This window comes from Larimichthys crocea, chromosome XIII (assembly GCF_000972845.2).
Source record: "Larimichthys crocea isolate SSNF chromosome XIII, L_crocea_2.0, whole genome shotgun sequence".
Taxonomy (NCBI): Eukaryota; Metazoa; Chordata; class Actinopteri; family Sciaenidae; genus Larimichthys; species Larimichthys crocea.
The window spans coordinates 37,106,376-37,121,188 of record NC_040023.1 but is presented as its reverse complement, the minus strand read 5'-3'; the positions used below and the strand labels follow the sequence as shown (position 1 = coordinate 37,121,188).

At 44.7% G+C, this 14,813-nt stretch overlaps 2 protein-coding genes across 2 annotated transcripts in view; both read left to right on the top strand.

Annotated features, from left to right (window-relative positions):
* The first annotated feature begins 7,763 nt into the window (after positions 1 to 7,763).
* elp6 (elongator acetyltransferase complex subunit 6) lies at positions 7,764 to 12,265 on the top strand. The gene is made up of 7 exons (XM_019274611.2): positions 7,764 to 8,045; positions 8,125 to 8,203; positions 8,310 to 8,380; positions 10,091 to 10,215; positions 10,298 to 10,505; positions 10,578 to 10,739; positions 11,996 to 12,265. Exons 1-7 carry the CDS (start codon positions 7,992 to 7,994, stop codon positions 12,119 to 12,121), a joined length of 825 nt encoding a protein of 274 aa, XP_019130156.2. The 5' UTR covers positions 7,764 to 7,991; the 3' UTR covers positions 12,122 to 12,265.
* Positions 12,266 to 13,420: 1,155 nt separating this feature from the next.
* scap (SREBF chaperone) overlaps positions 13,421 to 14,813 on the top strand; it is a 31,839-nt gene continuing 30,446 nt past the window's right edge. Inside the window, exon 1 of the mRNA XM_027286779.1 lies at positions 13,421 to 13,641. The gene's annotated coding sequence lies outside the window, so the exon portion shown is untranslated. The remainder of the gene's footprint in view (positions 13,642 to 14,813) is intronic.

The window sequence follows — 14,813 nt, the reverse complement described above, 5'->3', positions numbered from 1 at the left end:
CAGCCTCCCGCGGGCTGAATCGCTCTCTTACCCCCGCCTCTTTATTTATTTGAAGAAAGAGAAATGGACCCAGACCTTCCCCCTCCATCCTCCATCCACCATCCACCCACCAGCATCCCCTCCTCCTCCACCTCCACCCTGGGAAGGATCCCCCACAATAAACGCTGTTTAACCCATTGATTTCTCAGCGATCCAACCCAACAAAGGAGCCGGCAACACTGCGGCCTCATTGAAACCCATTCAGGGTTGTTTATCACCCTGTGTGTGTGTGTGTGTGTGTGTGTGTGTGTGTGTGTGTGTTTTGTTACACTTCCATCCTTGTGGGAACCAATTTGAGTTTTGTATTTTTTAAAAGTGAGGACACTGATTAGAGCTTTTAGACTTAAAGCAACTTTTTGTAACTTTTTCCTGGCAAACTGTAGCTGCTGTTAGCTCAGTTTGTCAGCACAGGAGTTTGGAGCAGAGCAGAGACCAAAATGTGACAAAATATTTGACATGTTTTGCAGTAACGTTAGCTTTGACTTTGGACACGGCGTTGTAGTTGTAGAGATTTTGGACCGCATCTGGGCGAGTGTTGTGGGCTCAGCAGCCTCTGTGGACAAAATGGCAGAGGAGGAGAGAGCGAAGAGGACGCTGACGGAGGAAGCTAAGAAGAGAAAAGGAGAGAGTGAGCGAGCAAGAAGAAGAGTAACTGTACAACTGTAGCTGCTGTTAGCTCATGTTAGCTCAGTTTGTTAGCTGTTGTTAGCTCATGTTAGCTCAGTCTGTTAGCTCGTTAACTCAGTGTGTTAGCTGCTGTTAGCCTATGTTAGCTCAGTCTGTTAGCTGCTGTTAGCTCATGTTAGCTCAGTTTGTTAGCTGCTGTTAGCATATGTTAGCTCGGTCTGTTAGCTGCTGTTAGCTCATGTTAGCTCAGTCTGTTAGCTGCTGTTAGCTCATGTTAGCTCAGTCTGTTAGCTGCTGTTAGCTCATGTTAGCTCAGTTTGTTAGCTGCTGTTAGCCTATGTTAGCTCGGTTTGTTAGCTGCTGTTAGCTCATGTTAGCTCAGTTTGTTAGCTTCTGTTAGCCTATGTTAGCTCGGATTGTTAGCTGCTGTTAGCTCCTGTTAGCTCAGTTTGTTAGCTGCTGTTAGCCTATGTTAGCTTGGTTTGTTAGCTGCTGCTAGCTCATGTTATGGACGACCAGGAAGAAGAAGAGGAGGTAACCAGGCTCAGCAGCTTCTATGGACATGATGGCAGAGGAGAAGAGAGTGAAGAGGACGCTGACGGAGGAAGCTAAGAAGAGAAAAGGAGAGAGTGAGCGAGCAAGAAGCCGCCGGACAAGAGTAAATGTGGGACTGACTTTTAGTGGTTGGTGAGAGCTTGGTGAAATAAAAGGCTGAAAGACAGACGCCGAGCTGTGTGTGTGTGTGTGTGTGTGTGTGTGTGTGTTTTCCACGTTCACGACATCACCGTCTTCCTCTCGTTTCCTCTCAATCTGCTGCTGGCGGCGATTTTTATTTCGTGCATCTTCAGACATAGAGTGGGGGCGTCGTCGCCATGGAAACCCGGTTTCGATGCCACCACAGTCTGAGCTCAGACAAAAATCGAAACTCGGTGACCTCCCGGGTTCCTCTGCCTTCACACACACACACACACAGACACACACACACACACACACAGATTAAGTGACTCTTAACGGCAGCTTTCCCGTCATCCGGTAATAAACTGTAGCATATCGGGGCATTAAAAACGCTCTCGTCTTCACATTACGTTGAGCGCAGATCTCTACAGGCGACCCTAATCCTCTCAGGCCACAGCTGCCCAGCTGTCACTTACAGTTGTCTCAGGACACAAACACACACACACACACACATATAGAGCCTTGACCTCATCATGACTCGGGTCAGGTTTTAGGTTAAAGGTTTATAATCTATATGAAGTTGTAACCATGCACCAACATTTGAGTGCCGAAATATAAATATAAAACATAAGCATACCTTACATTTGAATATCATGTTATTAGCTTCAGAATTATGACGTATTTTCTTCTTTCCTATCTCACGCTGACGGAGGAAGCTAAGAAGAGAAAGGGAGAGAGTGAGCGAGCAAGAAGAAGAGTAACTGCACTAACTGTAGCTGCTGTTAGCTCATGTTAGCTCAGTCTGTTAGCTGCTGTTAGCTCATGTTAGCTCAGCCTGTTAGCTGTTATTAGCTCAGTTTGTTAGCTCATGTTAGCTCGGTTTGTTAGCTGCTATTAGCTCATGTTAGCTCAGTTTGTTAGCTGCTGTTAGCCTATGTTAGCTCGGTTTGTTAGCTTCTGTTAGCCTATGTTAGCTCAGTTTGTTAGCTGCTGTTAGCTCAGTTTGCTAGCTGCTGTTAGCCTATGTTAGCTCGGTTTGTTAGCTGCTGTTAGCCTATGTTAGCTCGGTTTGTTAGCTGCTGTTAGCTCATGTTAGCTCAGTCTGTTAGCTGCTGTTAGCTCATGTCTGCTGTTAGCTGCTGTTAGCTTGGCAGTGAGCTCACTGCCAAGCTGACGAACTGAGTGTTTGTACCAACAGGCGTTATGGACGACCAGAAGGAAGAGGAGCTGACCAGGCTATCTAATTTTTGCAGCTCGTGACCCATCTGATTTATCTTGAAGTTGGGAACCACATCAGGCTTTATCTAGTAACATGTCAGACTAATGTAGTGAGGCAGAAAGCAGCATTAAATCTCATTACAGCCGGTCTTCAAGGAGACAGAAAGGTCTCTGGGGTCTAAAATATGTGTGCAGGGTATTAGAGAATTGGGAAACAGAGAACACGCTGACGACATGTCAAGATTTTCTCTTTTTTTTTCTTCTACGAGTCAAACCTGCTGAGATTCATCAGCTGCCTGTGATTGGCTGACAGCGTGGTGGAATGATGGCGTTAGCATCCTGAAGGGGCTGCTGTGATTGGCTGATGTTAGATGGATGCACACGCATGTGATGTGATGTGAGACATGCATGTGCATATATCCAAAAATAAAAAACCACATAAAATGCACACATGTTGGATTTAGTGACATATATATTTATTTATGTATGCACGCTCAGGAGACGGCACTTCATTTTGAATTGCATGCATGCGCGCACTCAGGCGCACAGTGTGCCTTACAAAGCCGCCTGAAAGGAGGGATTGAAACCAAAAGGGAAGAGGAGCGAAGCGACGAGGAGGAGGTGGGGGGTGAAAGTCTAAATGAATCGTTCTGGCACCGTCTAGTTTACTAATGAGGCTCTGAGGAATGCTGCTGATCAGAACAGGGCCCTTTGGCTGCTTTTCTGATGGAAATGTAGCGATACATTACCAGTCTAAAGCAGAGCAACCCATCCACCCATCCACCCACCCCCACCGCCCTAACCCTGCTCCCTGTCTCCGTCCTGCACTACATGCCAATAAGTGACTGGTTTGGCAGCACGGCGGTGTGATGGCAGCGACTTCAGAGTGATGTGACCCAACTGTTCGCTTCAGGGAAGGCTGATGGTGATGAGGCAGCATGACTAAATAAAGTCTTGGCCTGTACTCGAGTAGTAGCTGTTGTTGTGGTTAGTGTTTTCTTTGCTTGAGCTTCATCTGCGGCTGCTGTGCTACGTCTTCATCCTTCATCCTCCATCCTAGGTTGATAGAATTTGAGTTTCTGCTGTGCAGTACGGCTCGTGTGCATTTACCCGTCCTGGTTTCATGGCTCTATAACGGGCAATGTCGTCATTTTGCCCCAGACTGAAATATCGCAACAACTTTTGGATGGATTGCCATAAAATTTAGTACGCAGAGAGGAGTATCCAGTAAAATATCTCAACGTACAATGTCGGATGAATCGTATAACTTTGGCGAGCCCTTCATTTTTCCACCAGTGCCACAATCAGGTCAAATTTTCCATTTGTTTCCATTTTATTTATCATTGTGTTAGCATTGTTATTCTATCTATCTATCTATCTATCTATCTATCTATCTATCTATCTATCTATCTATCTATCTATCTATCTATCTATCTATCTAATAATCAGTGTGTTCCTGCATTGTAAGGTGACCATCAACTTGGAGCTCCACCTCCCCAAGAACACGAAGCTCAAGCCTTCCCGAGATCCCCTTTCCCGCTACGACGTCTACCTCTACAGGAAGGCTCCCAGAACCAAACTCCAAACCTCCAACGGGCCCCGCGTCAAGACCGTTAACGGCCCCAGCAGAGCTAAGGGTCGCGTCCTGCGGTGGGAGGACGACATGTACCCTCCGTCTCCACCGTGTTCCGTCTGCACCCCCATCAGTACTCACTCGCTGCCGGTCACCATGATCGACGGGCTTCGGTCGCCCACGCCGTGGACTCTGGACCCTTACACCGTCTTATGAAGCGTTCCTCATATCTCGTGTCGTCTTGAACATTGTTACGTGAATGTATGTTGTGTTTTGTTGGCGTTTAACCAGAAGATCTTATTCAGGGAAACTAAAACTCACAAGAATTTCAATGACATGTTGTATGTCAGGTTGAAACATAATGCAGAGGTATTTAAAGGGTCTGTCTTGGACCAGGACGATAGGCTATGGGACAAACATGTGACTAAGTCAATGCCAGCTTGTATTTTGTTGTACAGGGATCCTCCGGCAGCTGTGAGAACGTCTGTCAGCTATGCAATGTTTTTAGACAAAGATTATTTATTGTATATTTATATTCAAAGCAAAGCAACCACACAGGAAGTGCCAAAAAGTGAGTCAGTCTCCATAAGTCCCCATGTCCAAATGTCCAACTTCACAGCAGAAATAAACATGTTTACAGCCTGGTACAAAAAACAGTTTTGGTCTCTGTAGCTAATTTCCCCGTTCATGACAACTGTACTGAGGGTGAATTTATATACAACTCACCTGTTCACATTATATTAAGGCTTACAAACATGTTTTATAGGAGAAATATAAAGTAAGCAACAGATACTGAGCAACAGCAATGTTTGTATGTCGAGAAAACCCCTATTCCGTGTCCGTATTATGACATTACTGAACCTCAGGGACTGTCGGAGTGTGTGGCTGCTGATAACCTTCGCACAGAAGCGTTTTATTTTTACTCTTTGCGTATCTGTGCCAACAATTATACCAGAACGAACAGGCGGTTTGCCAAACGACAAGTCAATGACAGCTCATCGGATTGTTCCCCTCTCCTCACATGACACCGTGTCTGTACTCACATTCACGTCTGACGCCGCAGAGTAAAATAATGTTGACGTCTGTGTTCAGGTGTAGAATATTAATTATATGATGATATGATGTTTGCTGACAGTGCTGCAACACAGTCAGTTTAAAGCTGCATGTATCATTATTTTATACGAACAATGGATCAGATGATTATATGTAATATGAACGGGCAGCTGTACACGGCGTTTTAGCCACTTTCAGCTCATTGTTTTGGTTTTTTACGACCTGTAACTTGACTGTTTTGGTTCAGTCTCAATCTGTTGTAAGAGAAAAACTGTACGCTACCTGCTCAGCACCAGTTAATGATTAGCTGGTGCGACTGGGTATGTACAATACCAGAACCGATACCACTGACCTCGTGAACACGGTGCAGTTTGCATTTATTTTTATCAGACAGGTGTGTTGCATTGCCATGACCACGCTCAACTTCAGCATCAGAACTACTAGCTGCTTATTTTTGTGTAGATCTTGGTACTAAGTCATTTCTTTAAAGGCAGCGTGTCGTATCGATACCCAAAGCTGCTAAAAAGTAAAAATTTCCTTCAGGAGTTGGTACAAAACATACGGTGATAATATGCTAATATTGTGTTTGACCCCTAAATGCAGCTTTAATTTCTCAAAGAAACAAAAATACAATCTAATAGATGTTACCTGGACTGCAGTGCACCAGGACAGGACTGGATCTCTGTGTTATGTGAAGCATGCAGACTCATTGCATGTTTGATGTTGAGCTGCTACACAGAGAGCGACACACTGCCATCTGCTGAGTGTTTTATTCTGCTGACGGATGACTTCCATTTCATTCCAGGATGCTTTTTCTGTTCGCCGCAGAGCCACGCGCCTTTTGTTGGCCTTCATCTTCAACAATAGATAATAAAAATATGTATGACAACAGGTGTCTGCCTGTGAGAGCAGTGAGAGTGAAGCAAATCAGCAAATCTGCAGCCGTACAGATAAACAATGAGCTGAACTTGAGATGTAAAGCTCCTTAAAGTTAAGGAAGCTGCAGATCCAGGTGACAGTTCATCACTATGTGTTACTTCAGATCACACAGCTGCTTTAATGTCTACTGCTTTATTCAAATATTTGTTTATCTGTCTCATATTCGCCAGATGTCTGATTAATGGTGTGTGTCCAAAACTTTGGAAGGAAGGTAAGATCATTCCTCTACCTGAAGATATGAAATCAGCTTTCATACTGGAAAAGATTGAATGTAAGCACGTAATAGATTACTTTTCCCAGAATGATTTAACAATGTTCCAACATGATTTTAGGTCTTACTGTTCCACCTAACTCAATGCTTGTACAGTATTGCTTGACTTCAGTGCTGCTTTTGATGCTTTTCATGACATTTTGATTTCTAAACTCACTCTCACTCTTAAAGAATAAGAACGTAATAAAAGTGTAGTGAGTTGTGCTGCAGATGCATGCAACCTGCAATGAGTTCAGCTGAGAAAAGAGTTTATTAAAGGCTTCGTGACCTCTACATATTTGGTAATGAATTCACATATATGTTACCTGTGAGGGTCACGTCTGTTTTCCTGATGCAAAAAATGCAAAATTCTGGATGCTGAGAGGCAAATTAGCAAGTAATAATGTAAACAACATGAAAATATGAATCAGAATCAGAAACACTTTAATAATCCCAGGGGGAAATGATTTTTGTTGCAATACTCCAGGTATACAAACAAACAAAAACAACAACAATTACCTATTAAGAACAAAATATAAATATATATATAGTATATAAAAGAGCAAATTTACAGTTAAATAATGTGCAACAACTGCAAAAAGTAAGAAGAACGAAGAAGATCGCACTGGACACCACAGACTCGTAAAACATCCTCAGCATTGTCCGGCAGATGTTAAAGGACCTCAGCCTCCTTAGGAGGAAGAGTCGGCCTTGGCCCTTTGGCCCAGGTACTTATACTCCTCTACAGGATCCACAGGGACCCCCTGGATGGAAACGGGGGTCACTGGTGTTTCCGCCCTCCTCAGATCCACTATTAGCTCCTTCGTCTTTTTCACACTGAGCTGCAGATGGAAGAACTTCTGAAGGTGGCAGGATTCGGTGCAATAATTGAAATCTGAGGTGAAGAGGGTGAAGAGGGAGGGAGGACAGTCCCCTGCTGACCCTGTCAGGACTCACAGTTCTGTAGGCGTACGTACTGTGGTCTGCCCATCAGGTAGTCAACAATCCAGGACGCGATGGGGACCTCCACCTGCACTGCAGCCATCCTCTCACCCAGGTATGATTGTTTTCATTGTTTTATATACTGTATGTTAGAGATGCTCATGTCTATCTATCGCTGCATTACCAGGTGTGAGCAGCAGGGGGCGGTGCTGTCTTTGACAGAAGGAGCACCACGAAGAAGAAGACCAGCAAAGATCGTCTATGAGGATGGATGGTCACCATGGAGACCAATCTGTCACAGACGTGAGGCACTAAAAACTTTTACTCGATATTATTAATTATTAATAATTAATAATAATAAAAAAAACGCGGGAATTAATTGTGAAACGTGAGATATTAATGTAGCGCGTCATCCAGGTGAGTTTCCCGCCTGGCGCACAGAGTGAGACCTCTGTCTTGTAGTCCTGTTCACCCATCTTCGTGACCGCGCTGCTAAACCTGAGCACGTTAGCACGTTAGCACGCGCTAATAAGAGCGGTAAAGGTGTCGGGTTGTGACGTCAGATCAAATTAGTGACGTTTGTTTTTAATGTGAGAACTCACGAGACGAGTTCTGACGTCAGTTCCCGCCAAACACTTTAATTTTGTGGCGTTGTTGTTGTTGTTGTCGTTAGCCATGTTCGCAGAGCTCAGCAGCATCCTGAACGCCTCTCCGGACAGCTTCACACAGGTGAGCGCACACACCTGTCAGACCGTCACCATGGTGACGCGTGCTCCGTGACATGTAACATGTGAACACGTGTCCGCAGGGAGAGTTCATCCTGGTGTCAGACAGACAGAGTGATGCCTCTTTCCTCATCCACCACTTCCTGTCCTTCTACCTGCGAGGTGAGTGATCAGCTGGTGTCAGCTCGTGCAGGTGTGATCCAGTTTGTGTAGTCAGACCTGAACCTGTGTGTGTGTGTGTGTGTGTGTGTGTGTGTGTGTGTTGCAGCTCGCTGTAGAGTTTGGTTTCTGGGTCTGGTGCAGTCCTTCAATCATTACAGTGCTGTCAGCCAGAGATTGGTGAGTTCACACTGTTGTCACCTGTTCACATTGCAATCTCCTCACATCACCCTCACCTGTTATAAAAATCACCTGGGGTTCAGGTGTTTTAACTCATAGTGTGTGTGTGTGTGTGTGTTTCCTTGCACTTCCCTTATTTTGGACTTTACTGAGGATGGCAGGGAGAGATAATTATAAATCAATAGTTCAAGGACAGGGGCCTGAGAAGTGTCATTTTGGACAAGAAACATAATGTTCAATACTGAACGGAAAACCAAAAATGAAATTATCAGTGAGGGAGGTGATTTAAAAAAAAAAATCAGAATCAGAAATACTTTATTAATCCCTGCAGGAAAATTGTTTTTGTTACCGCGGCTCCCAAATGGTCAGTGATAGTAAGAAAACAAAACTTTAACAATAAACCCTATGCAATATCCTATTTTAAACAATATATGCACATGTATAAATAACAGTTAAATAGAGCCAGTAATAGTGGGATATGCATTATGTAAATCTAAACCTTATAGAGAATTTAGTTTTTGAAACAAATAACAGTTAAATAGAACCAGCAACAGTAGATTAAAAACGAAGTAACAGTGAACTGTGCAATATGTATGAAGGTGCTCCTAAGTCTGTCAAAAATGTATGTAACTGTTGGTTCTTAAACAAAAATGTACAAGAACCAATAGTTAGAGCTCCTCGAGGAGCCTTTTCTCTGTAACAACTTTTTGTGTGTTGCGCTGTTAAACGCTCCTTCCCGTACAAGAATAATAAATTAAACTTAAACTTTGATACTTTGAATCCAGTCCTCCTTATTCAAGAGTTTTTCTTTTAAAAAAAATCCATTACACCTTCCAAACGTAAAGGAGAAACACTGGTGGTAGTCGAACAGTCAGTTTATCAGTTTCTGTATGAGTGGACAGGAGAGTAACAAACACTTCATCTGATTCTGTGACAGATCGACAATATTAATTTATTTATATTTCCTGCATGAAACAACACGGTCGGAGCGTGCGGGAAGTGTTACGGGAATTTTTAAACCCTTGAGTAAGGAGGACTGGATTCAAAGTATCAAAATTTAAGTTGAATTTATTATTCTTGTACAAGAAGGAGCGTTTAACAGTGCAACACACAAAAGTGGTTACAGAGAAAGGGCTCCTCGAGGAGCTCTAACACCTGGTTCTTGTACATATTTTTTTCAAATGGGCTGTCTCAGACTCCTCCCTCACTGATACAGGTAATATCATAACGTCCTGTTTTGGTTTTCCGCTCAGTAATGAGCATTATGTTTCATATCCAAATGATACTTCCCTAACCTGTCTCTCGTGTCCTTGTACTAACTAAAAACTAAACTGTAGTTTTACCACAGATCACGTCAGTAACATTCACCGTCTAGTCTAATGTAAGAGCAGTCGTCTTCTCCTAACTCCTTATCACCTCTCCTTTGCATCTTTCCTTATGACCTCGTGACGTTTTCCATCGAGGTCAAGGAAAAATGGTTAGGAAAGCACTTAGGAGCTCTTTTTTTTGACTATTTGACACTTGGCCCTGTCTAGAGTCAGTGTTTCTAAATATGATGGTTCGTCGCATGTTATGAGGTCAGTGAAATGTTGATGTGTCTACTTGGTTTTTAGTTTTAGGAGGTACACACTGGTGCCATTACGAGTGGTGACACTGAATCTGTGTGTATGTGTGTGTATGTGTATGTGTGTGTATGTGTGTGTGTCTCAGGGTGTCAGCCTTGCACAAGCGAAGGAGAAAGGTCAGCTGGTTTTCCTCGAGGGACTGAAGGAGTCGCTGTCTGTTCTGATTCCTCAAGACACCAACACAGGAAGTAAAGCCATGGACTTCCTCAGGTATGAGTGATACCTGGTTTATTCGTGTTTTGTCTGGACCGCACAGACCTGATCGTCTCTTCGTCTCCGTCTCTGTCCTCAGGGATCCCGGTGTTGGCCTGAAGAGTCTGTACGAGTTCGTCCGGTCCAGTGTGAGCAGCTCTGGTAGCCGGGCAGAGGGGGCAGAGGAGTGGGGACCCCCGGTGTTGCTGGTGGACGACCTCAGTGTGCTGCTCAGTCTGGGGGTGAGCGTCGGAGCCGTGCTGGACTTCAGCCACTACTGCCGGGCCACCGTCTGCTCCGAGCTGCAGGTCCGACTCTCGACTCTTCTTCTGTTTTACAAGACTTCCTGTGCAGTGTGTTAACTCTGACTGTGACCTCAGGGCAACGTGGTGATGCTGGCACGCTGTGACGGGGAGGAAGAGGAGGGCGACGGAGATGACGAAGGTTCAGAGACTCTTCTGAAGGGCCTCACACACCAGTGTAGCCTCACTCTGCACGTACAGGGTCTCCCTACTGGCTTCTGCAGGGACATCCACGGGCAGGTACGGCGTCTCTTTATCGATTCATCTGCCAATTATTGATTTGTTTTTTTTTTTACAAAATGATATTTATTTGTTCAGTTTACTCTCATAGAAGACCAACAAAATATAAATCCTCATACAGATCCACAGATTATTTTGTCATTTTTGCTTTTAACTGCAAAGAAATATCAAATATTTTGCCTTATTTTTGTATTTTAAAAGCATCGTCGATTAACTGACTGATTGTTTCAGCTCTGCTCGAGGAGCTTGACATTTACAAACCACGCCACGTTTTGAGATTCAGGTTCAGATTGTGACATTTTAGTGCAAAATATTTTAATTCTACATATTGTCCCATAAATATTTACATTTAATATAATATTTTGAAACCCGACTGTTGTGATTGGTTGATCTGGAGGCAGGTGACATACATGGTGACCCCTCTCCGTCCCCTCTGCAGACTGTGGTACTTTAGTTTTACTTTAAGCACATTTTTATTTCATAGACACGTCTGATTATTACTCTGCTGCCTGGCCTGAACCTGGACGCTGGCGACACCTCGAATAAATTATGGCTGACTCATCAGCTGTCTTCAGTTTTATCCCGTCTAAAGTGGATCTTTACATATTAGATTGAATAATCATGTACTCTGTAAACGTTTGAACTAACATTAAGATAGATTTGACAGTCTGCTGTCGCCTCCCACTCAAGCTCGCTATCCATCAGTAGTAGCTGCCACCGGCATCATTGAGCTATTCACTACGCTGACAGTGAATCTTCACGTGTTTTATGTGCCTCAGACCTCAGTGTGGTTTCGCCTGTTTCAGCCGTCTTATTTAGTTTCATAGTTTCATATTTACAGCGAGGAAAGAGGAATTCATTCTGCTGCCAGACTAAAGACTTACAGTTCTCTGGAGGCTCGTACCTTCTTTTTTGGATCCCGTCGCTTTCCAGGAAAAAGACATAGAACTCGAGATCTGGACTTCTGGAAGTTTATTTGTTTTGCAACCTGCTACGCGACAGCTTCTCTTTGTTTTTCCTGTTCCCCTCTCACCGTGAGAGTGTAATTCTTTCCACCAAAAGATAGTGCAGCTTTAGCAACTGACAGTCTGGTTTATAGAGAATAAAAAAGTGTTATTATCTGAGTGAAATCAGAACTTTTTAAGGTGACACGTGACATAAGGTCTGTACGAGGTTACATATTATATATCTGTATGGAAATCAGTGCAAGACGCTTTGAATTCCTGCAGGTACACCAGCTGTTCTCTGTTCTTCAGGTGGAGGTGTGTTGGAGGAGACGACAGGGCGACGGACAGTCCACACAGAAAAAACTCTTTCAGTACAAAGTCCACGATAAAGGAGCCTCCTTCTTCGCTCCTGGGACGTCCAGCGCTGTTCTCTAAGTTCCACATTTTGACCTCGACGTGACGACGGACTTTTATATTTAAACGACACGAATGTTGGTTGTCGAGCTGCCATAGACCTCTAAAGTTGCTGCTGGTCTACAGAGTGCTGTCAGTAATCAATAAATAATGTGATTGTTTCCACTCATCGTCTGGATGTTTGTTAAATAAGAAGAAGAGATACTTCTATTAATCCCTCAACTCGGGAGAAATTATTATTTTTCACTCAGTTTTAAATGCATTTTAACCAGATATACACACACACGTTTATGTACACATGGTTCACATGCAAATGTGTAGAGAGAGATGGTAGAGTGATGGGCAACCGCTCTGCGAGCAACAGAGATGATAGAGTGATGGCAACCCCCATGGACAACCACTCTGCAAGCAACAGAGATGATAGAGTGATGGCAACCCCCATGGACAACCGCTCTGCAAGCAACAGAGATGATAGAGTGATGGCAACCCCCATGGACAACCGCTCTGCGAGCAACAGAGATGATAGAGTGATGGGCAACTGCTCTGCGAGCAACAGAGATGGTAGAGTGATGGGCAACCCTCGAGCAGTTGTGCGGGTTGCACAACCGCTGGAGAAAGAGAGATGGTAGATTGATGGGCAACCCCCACGCACAACCACTCTGCGAGCAACAGAGATGGTAGAGTGATGGGCAACTGTTCTGCGAGCAACAGAGATGGTAGAGTGATGGCAACCCCCACGAACAACCACTCTGCAAGCAACAGAGATGGTAGAGTGATGGGCAACCCCCACGGACAACCGCTCTGCGAGCAACAGAGATGGTAGAGTGATGGGCAACCCCCACGGACAACCACTCTGCGAGCAACAGAGATGGTAGAGTGATGGGCAACTGCTCTGCGAGCAGCTGTGCGGGGGGTTGCACAACCGCTGAAGAAAAAGAGATGGTAGAGTGATGGGCAACCCCCACACACAACCGCTCTACGAGCAACAGAGAAGGTAGAGTGATGGGCAACTGCTCTGCGAGCAACAGAGAAGGTAGAGTGATGGGCAACCGCTCTGCGAGCAGCTGTGCAGGGGGTTGCACAACCGCTGGAGGAAGAGATGGTAAAGTGATGGGCAACCGGTTGTGCGGGGGGTTGCCCATCACTCTACCATCTCTCTCTCCACATTTGCATGAGCAGTTGTGCAGGGGGTTGATGCCTTGCTCAAGGGCAGCTCAGCAGCTACCTTGCAGTGTGTGTGTGTGTGTGTGTGTGTGTGTGTGTGTGTGGGTGTGGACACTAGGGGTCGCCCTGTGCTCGCGCTGCACGCTGCAGGGTGAGAGGTCGGAGTGGAGAGGTCTCTCTGTGGATCTGACAACCTGCTGTAGCTTCTGCATGTTCAGCATCACATTGGAGGCTCTCACACACACACACACACGTTAGCCTCCCCGTACCAAAGGAATAACACGGTGGTTGCCGGTCTCTTTACCCCGGGAGGAGCACCGCAGCACCGGCTACATCTTCGCGTGGAGGAGGGACCGACCTGTGTGAAGTTTGTCCAGGCGAGTGAGCTACAAACAACTGTTAGCATTTAGCCGAGAGTTAGCTCCGTTAGCCGTCGGTGGTTGGTGTCGGTGGAGCAGCATGTGGAGCTGCTGGGTGGTGTAATGACACAGTGTGAGCTGCTGAGTGTTGTTATAAAATGTCTGGGGTCAGTTTCAAGCCGCTAAATTTAAACACGAGCCGAGAAAAGTATGATGCAACACCGTCACCGTGCTAAGGAAGCTAACGAGGCTAGTTTTGTAGTTTTATTTTCTTCCAGTTTGACTACAAACTACTCTTCGTAGTTTCTCACCGACAGCCTTGTTAATTAAGTGTTGCCACTGACAACAGCTCGTGTCTAATTAAATACTTTAATCCAGCTCTGCGCTGACTTTAAGAGAGCTAACAGAGCTAGGTGTTAGCTCGGTGCTAATCTCAGGTGTGTGAAAGCTGCAAGAACTCGGAGTAAACATACATTTAAAATGTTTTACCTGCGGTGATGGAGGTAAGAACACAACACTGAGCTGCGTTAATTTATTTAGATCTTTTAATTTGGGAGATTTATGCGGGAACAAGGAGTGTTAGCCAGCTAAGCTAAGCTAAGCTAATTACAGTTTATTTATTTATTCACATTTTAATGTTTAATCCACAGAGTCTTAAAATTAGTGTTTTTATATATACCTGCAGGATAACTAGCTGTTTAGCTGTTACTGTAGTTACCTGAGCAGGTGACACCTGAGAGCAGCAGGTTCAATTATAGAACAGGACAGTAAATAAACATGCGTATGTTCTGATATTTGAATATATAGTAGACGTGTTGCAGGAGATTTATTTGCATGAACAAGTTCAGGTTCATGTCAAACCCAAAGGAGCTCTAACTGCAGTATCTAAAGAAGCTCTAACTTCAGCACCCAAAGGAGCTCTAACTTCAGCACCCAAAAGAGCTCTAACTTCAGCACCCAAAGGAGCTCTAACTACAGCACCCAAAGGAGCCCTGGCTGAGGGTGCAGCACACCGTGCACACCTTGCTAAAGTTAGAGCTCCTTGTTTTCTTCCGTGATGTTGCGACAGGCTTGCATCAGCCCCTAACATCATCGTCCTCGTCCTCCCTGCTGTCTTGTGATAGTTATTTCACCATTTGGGCTGATGCGGTTGGCGTTGTAACGCCTTGTTTCACGTGTGATCATCTGTT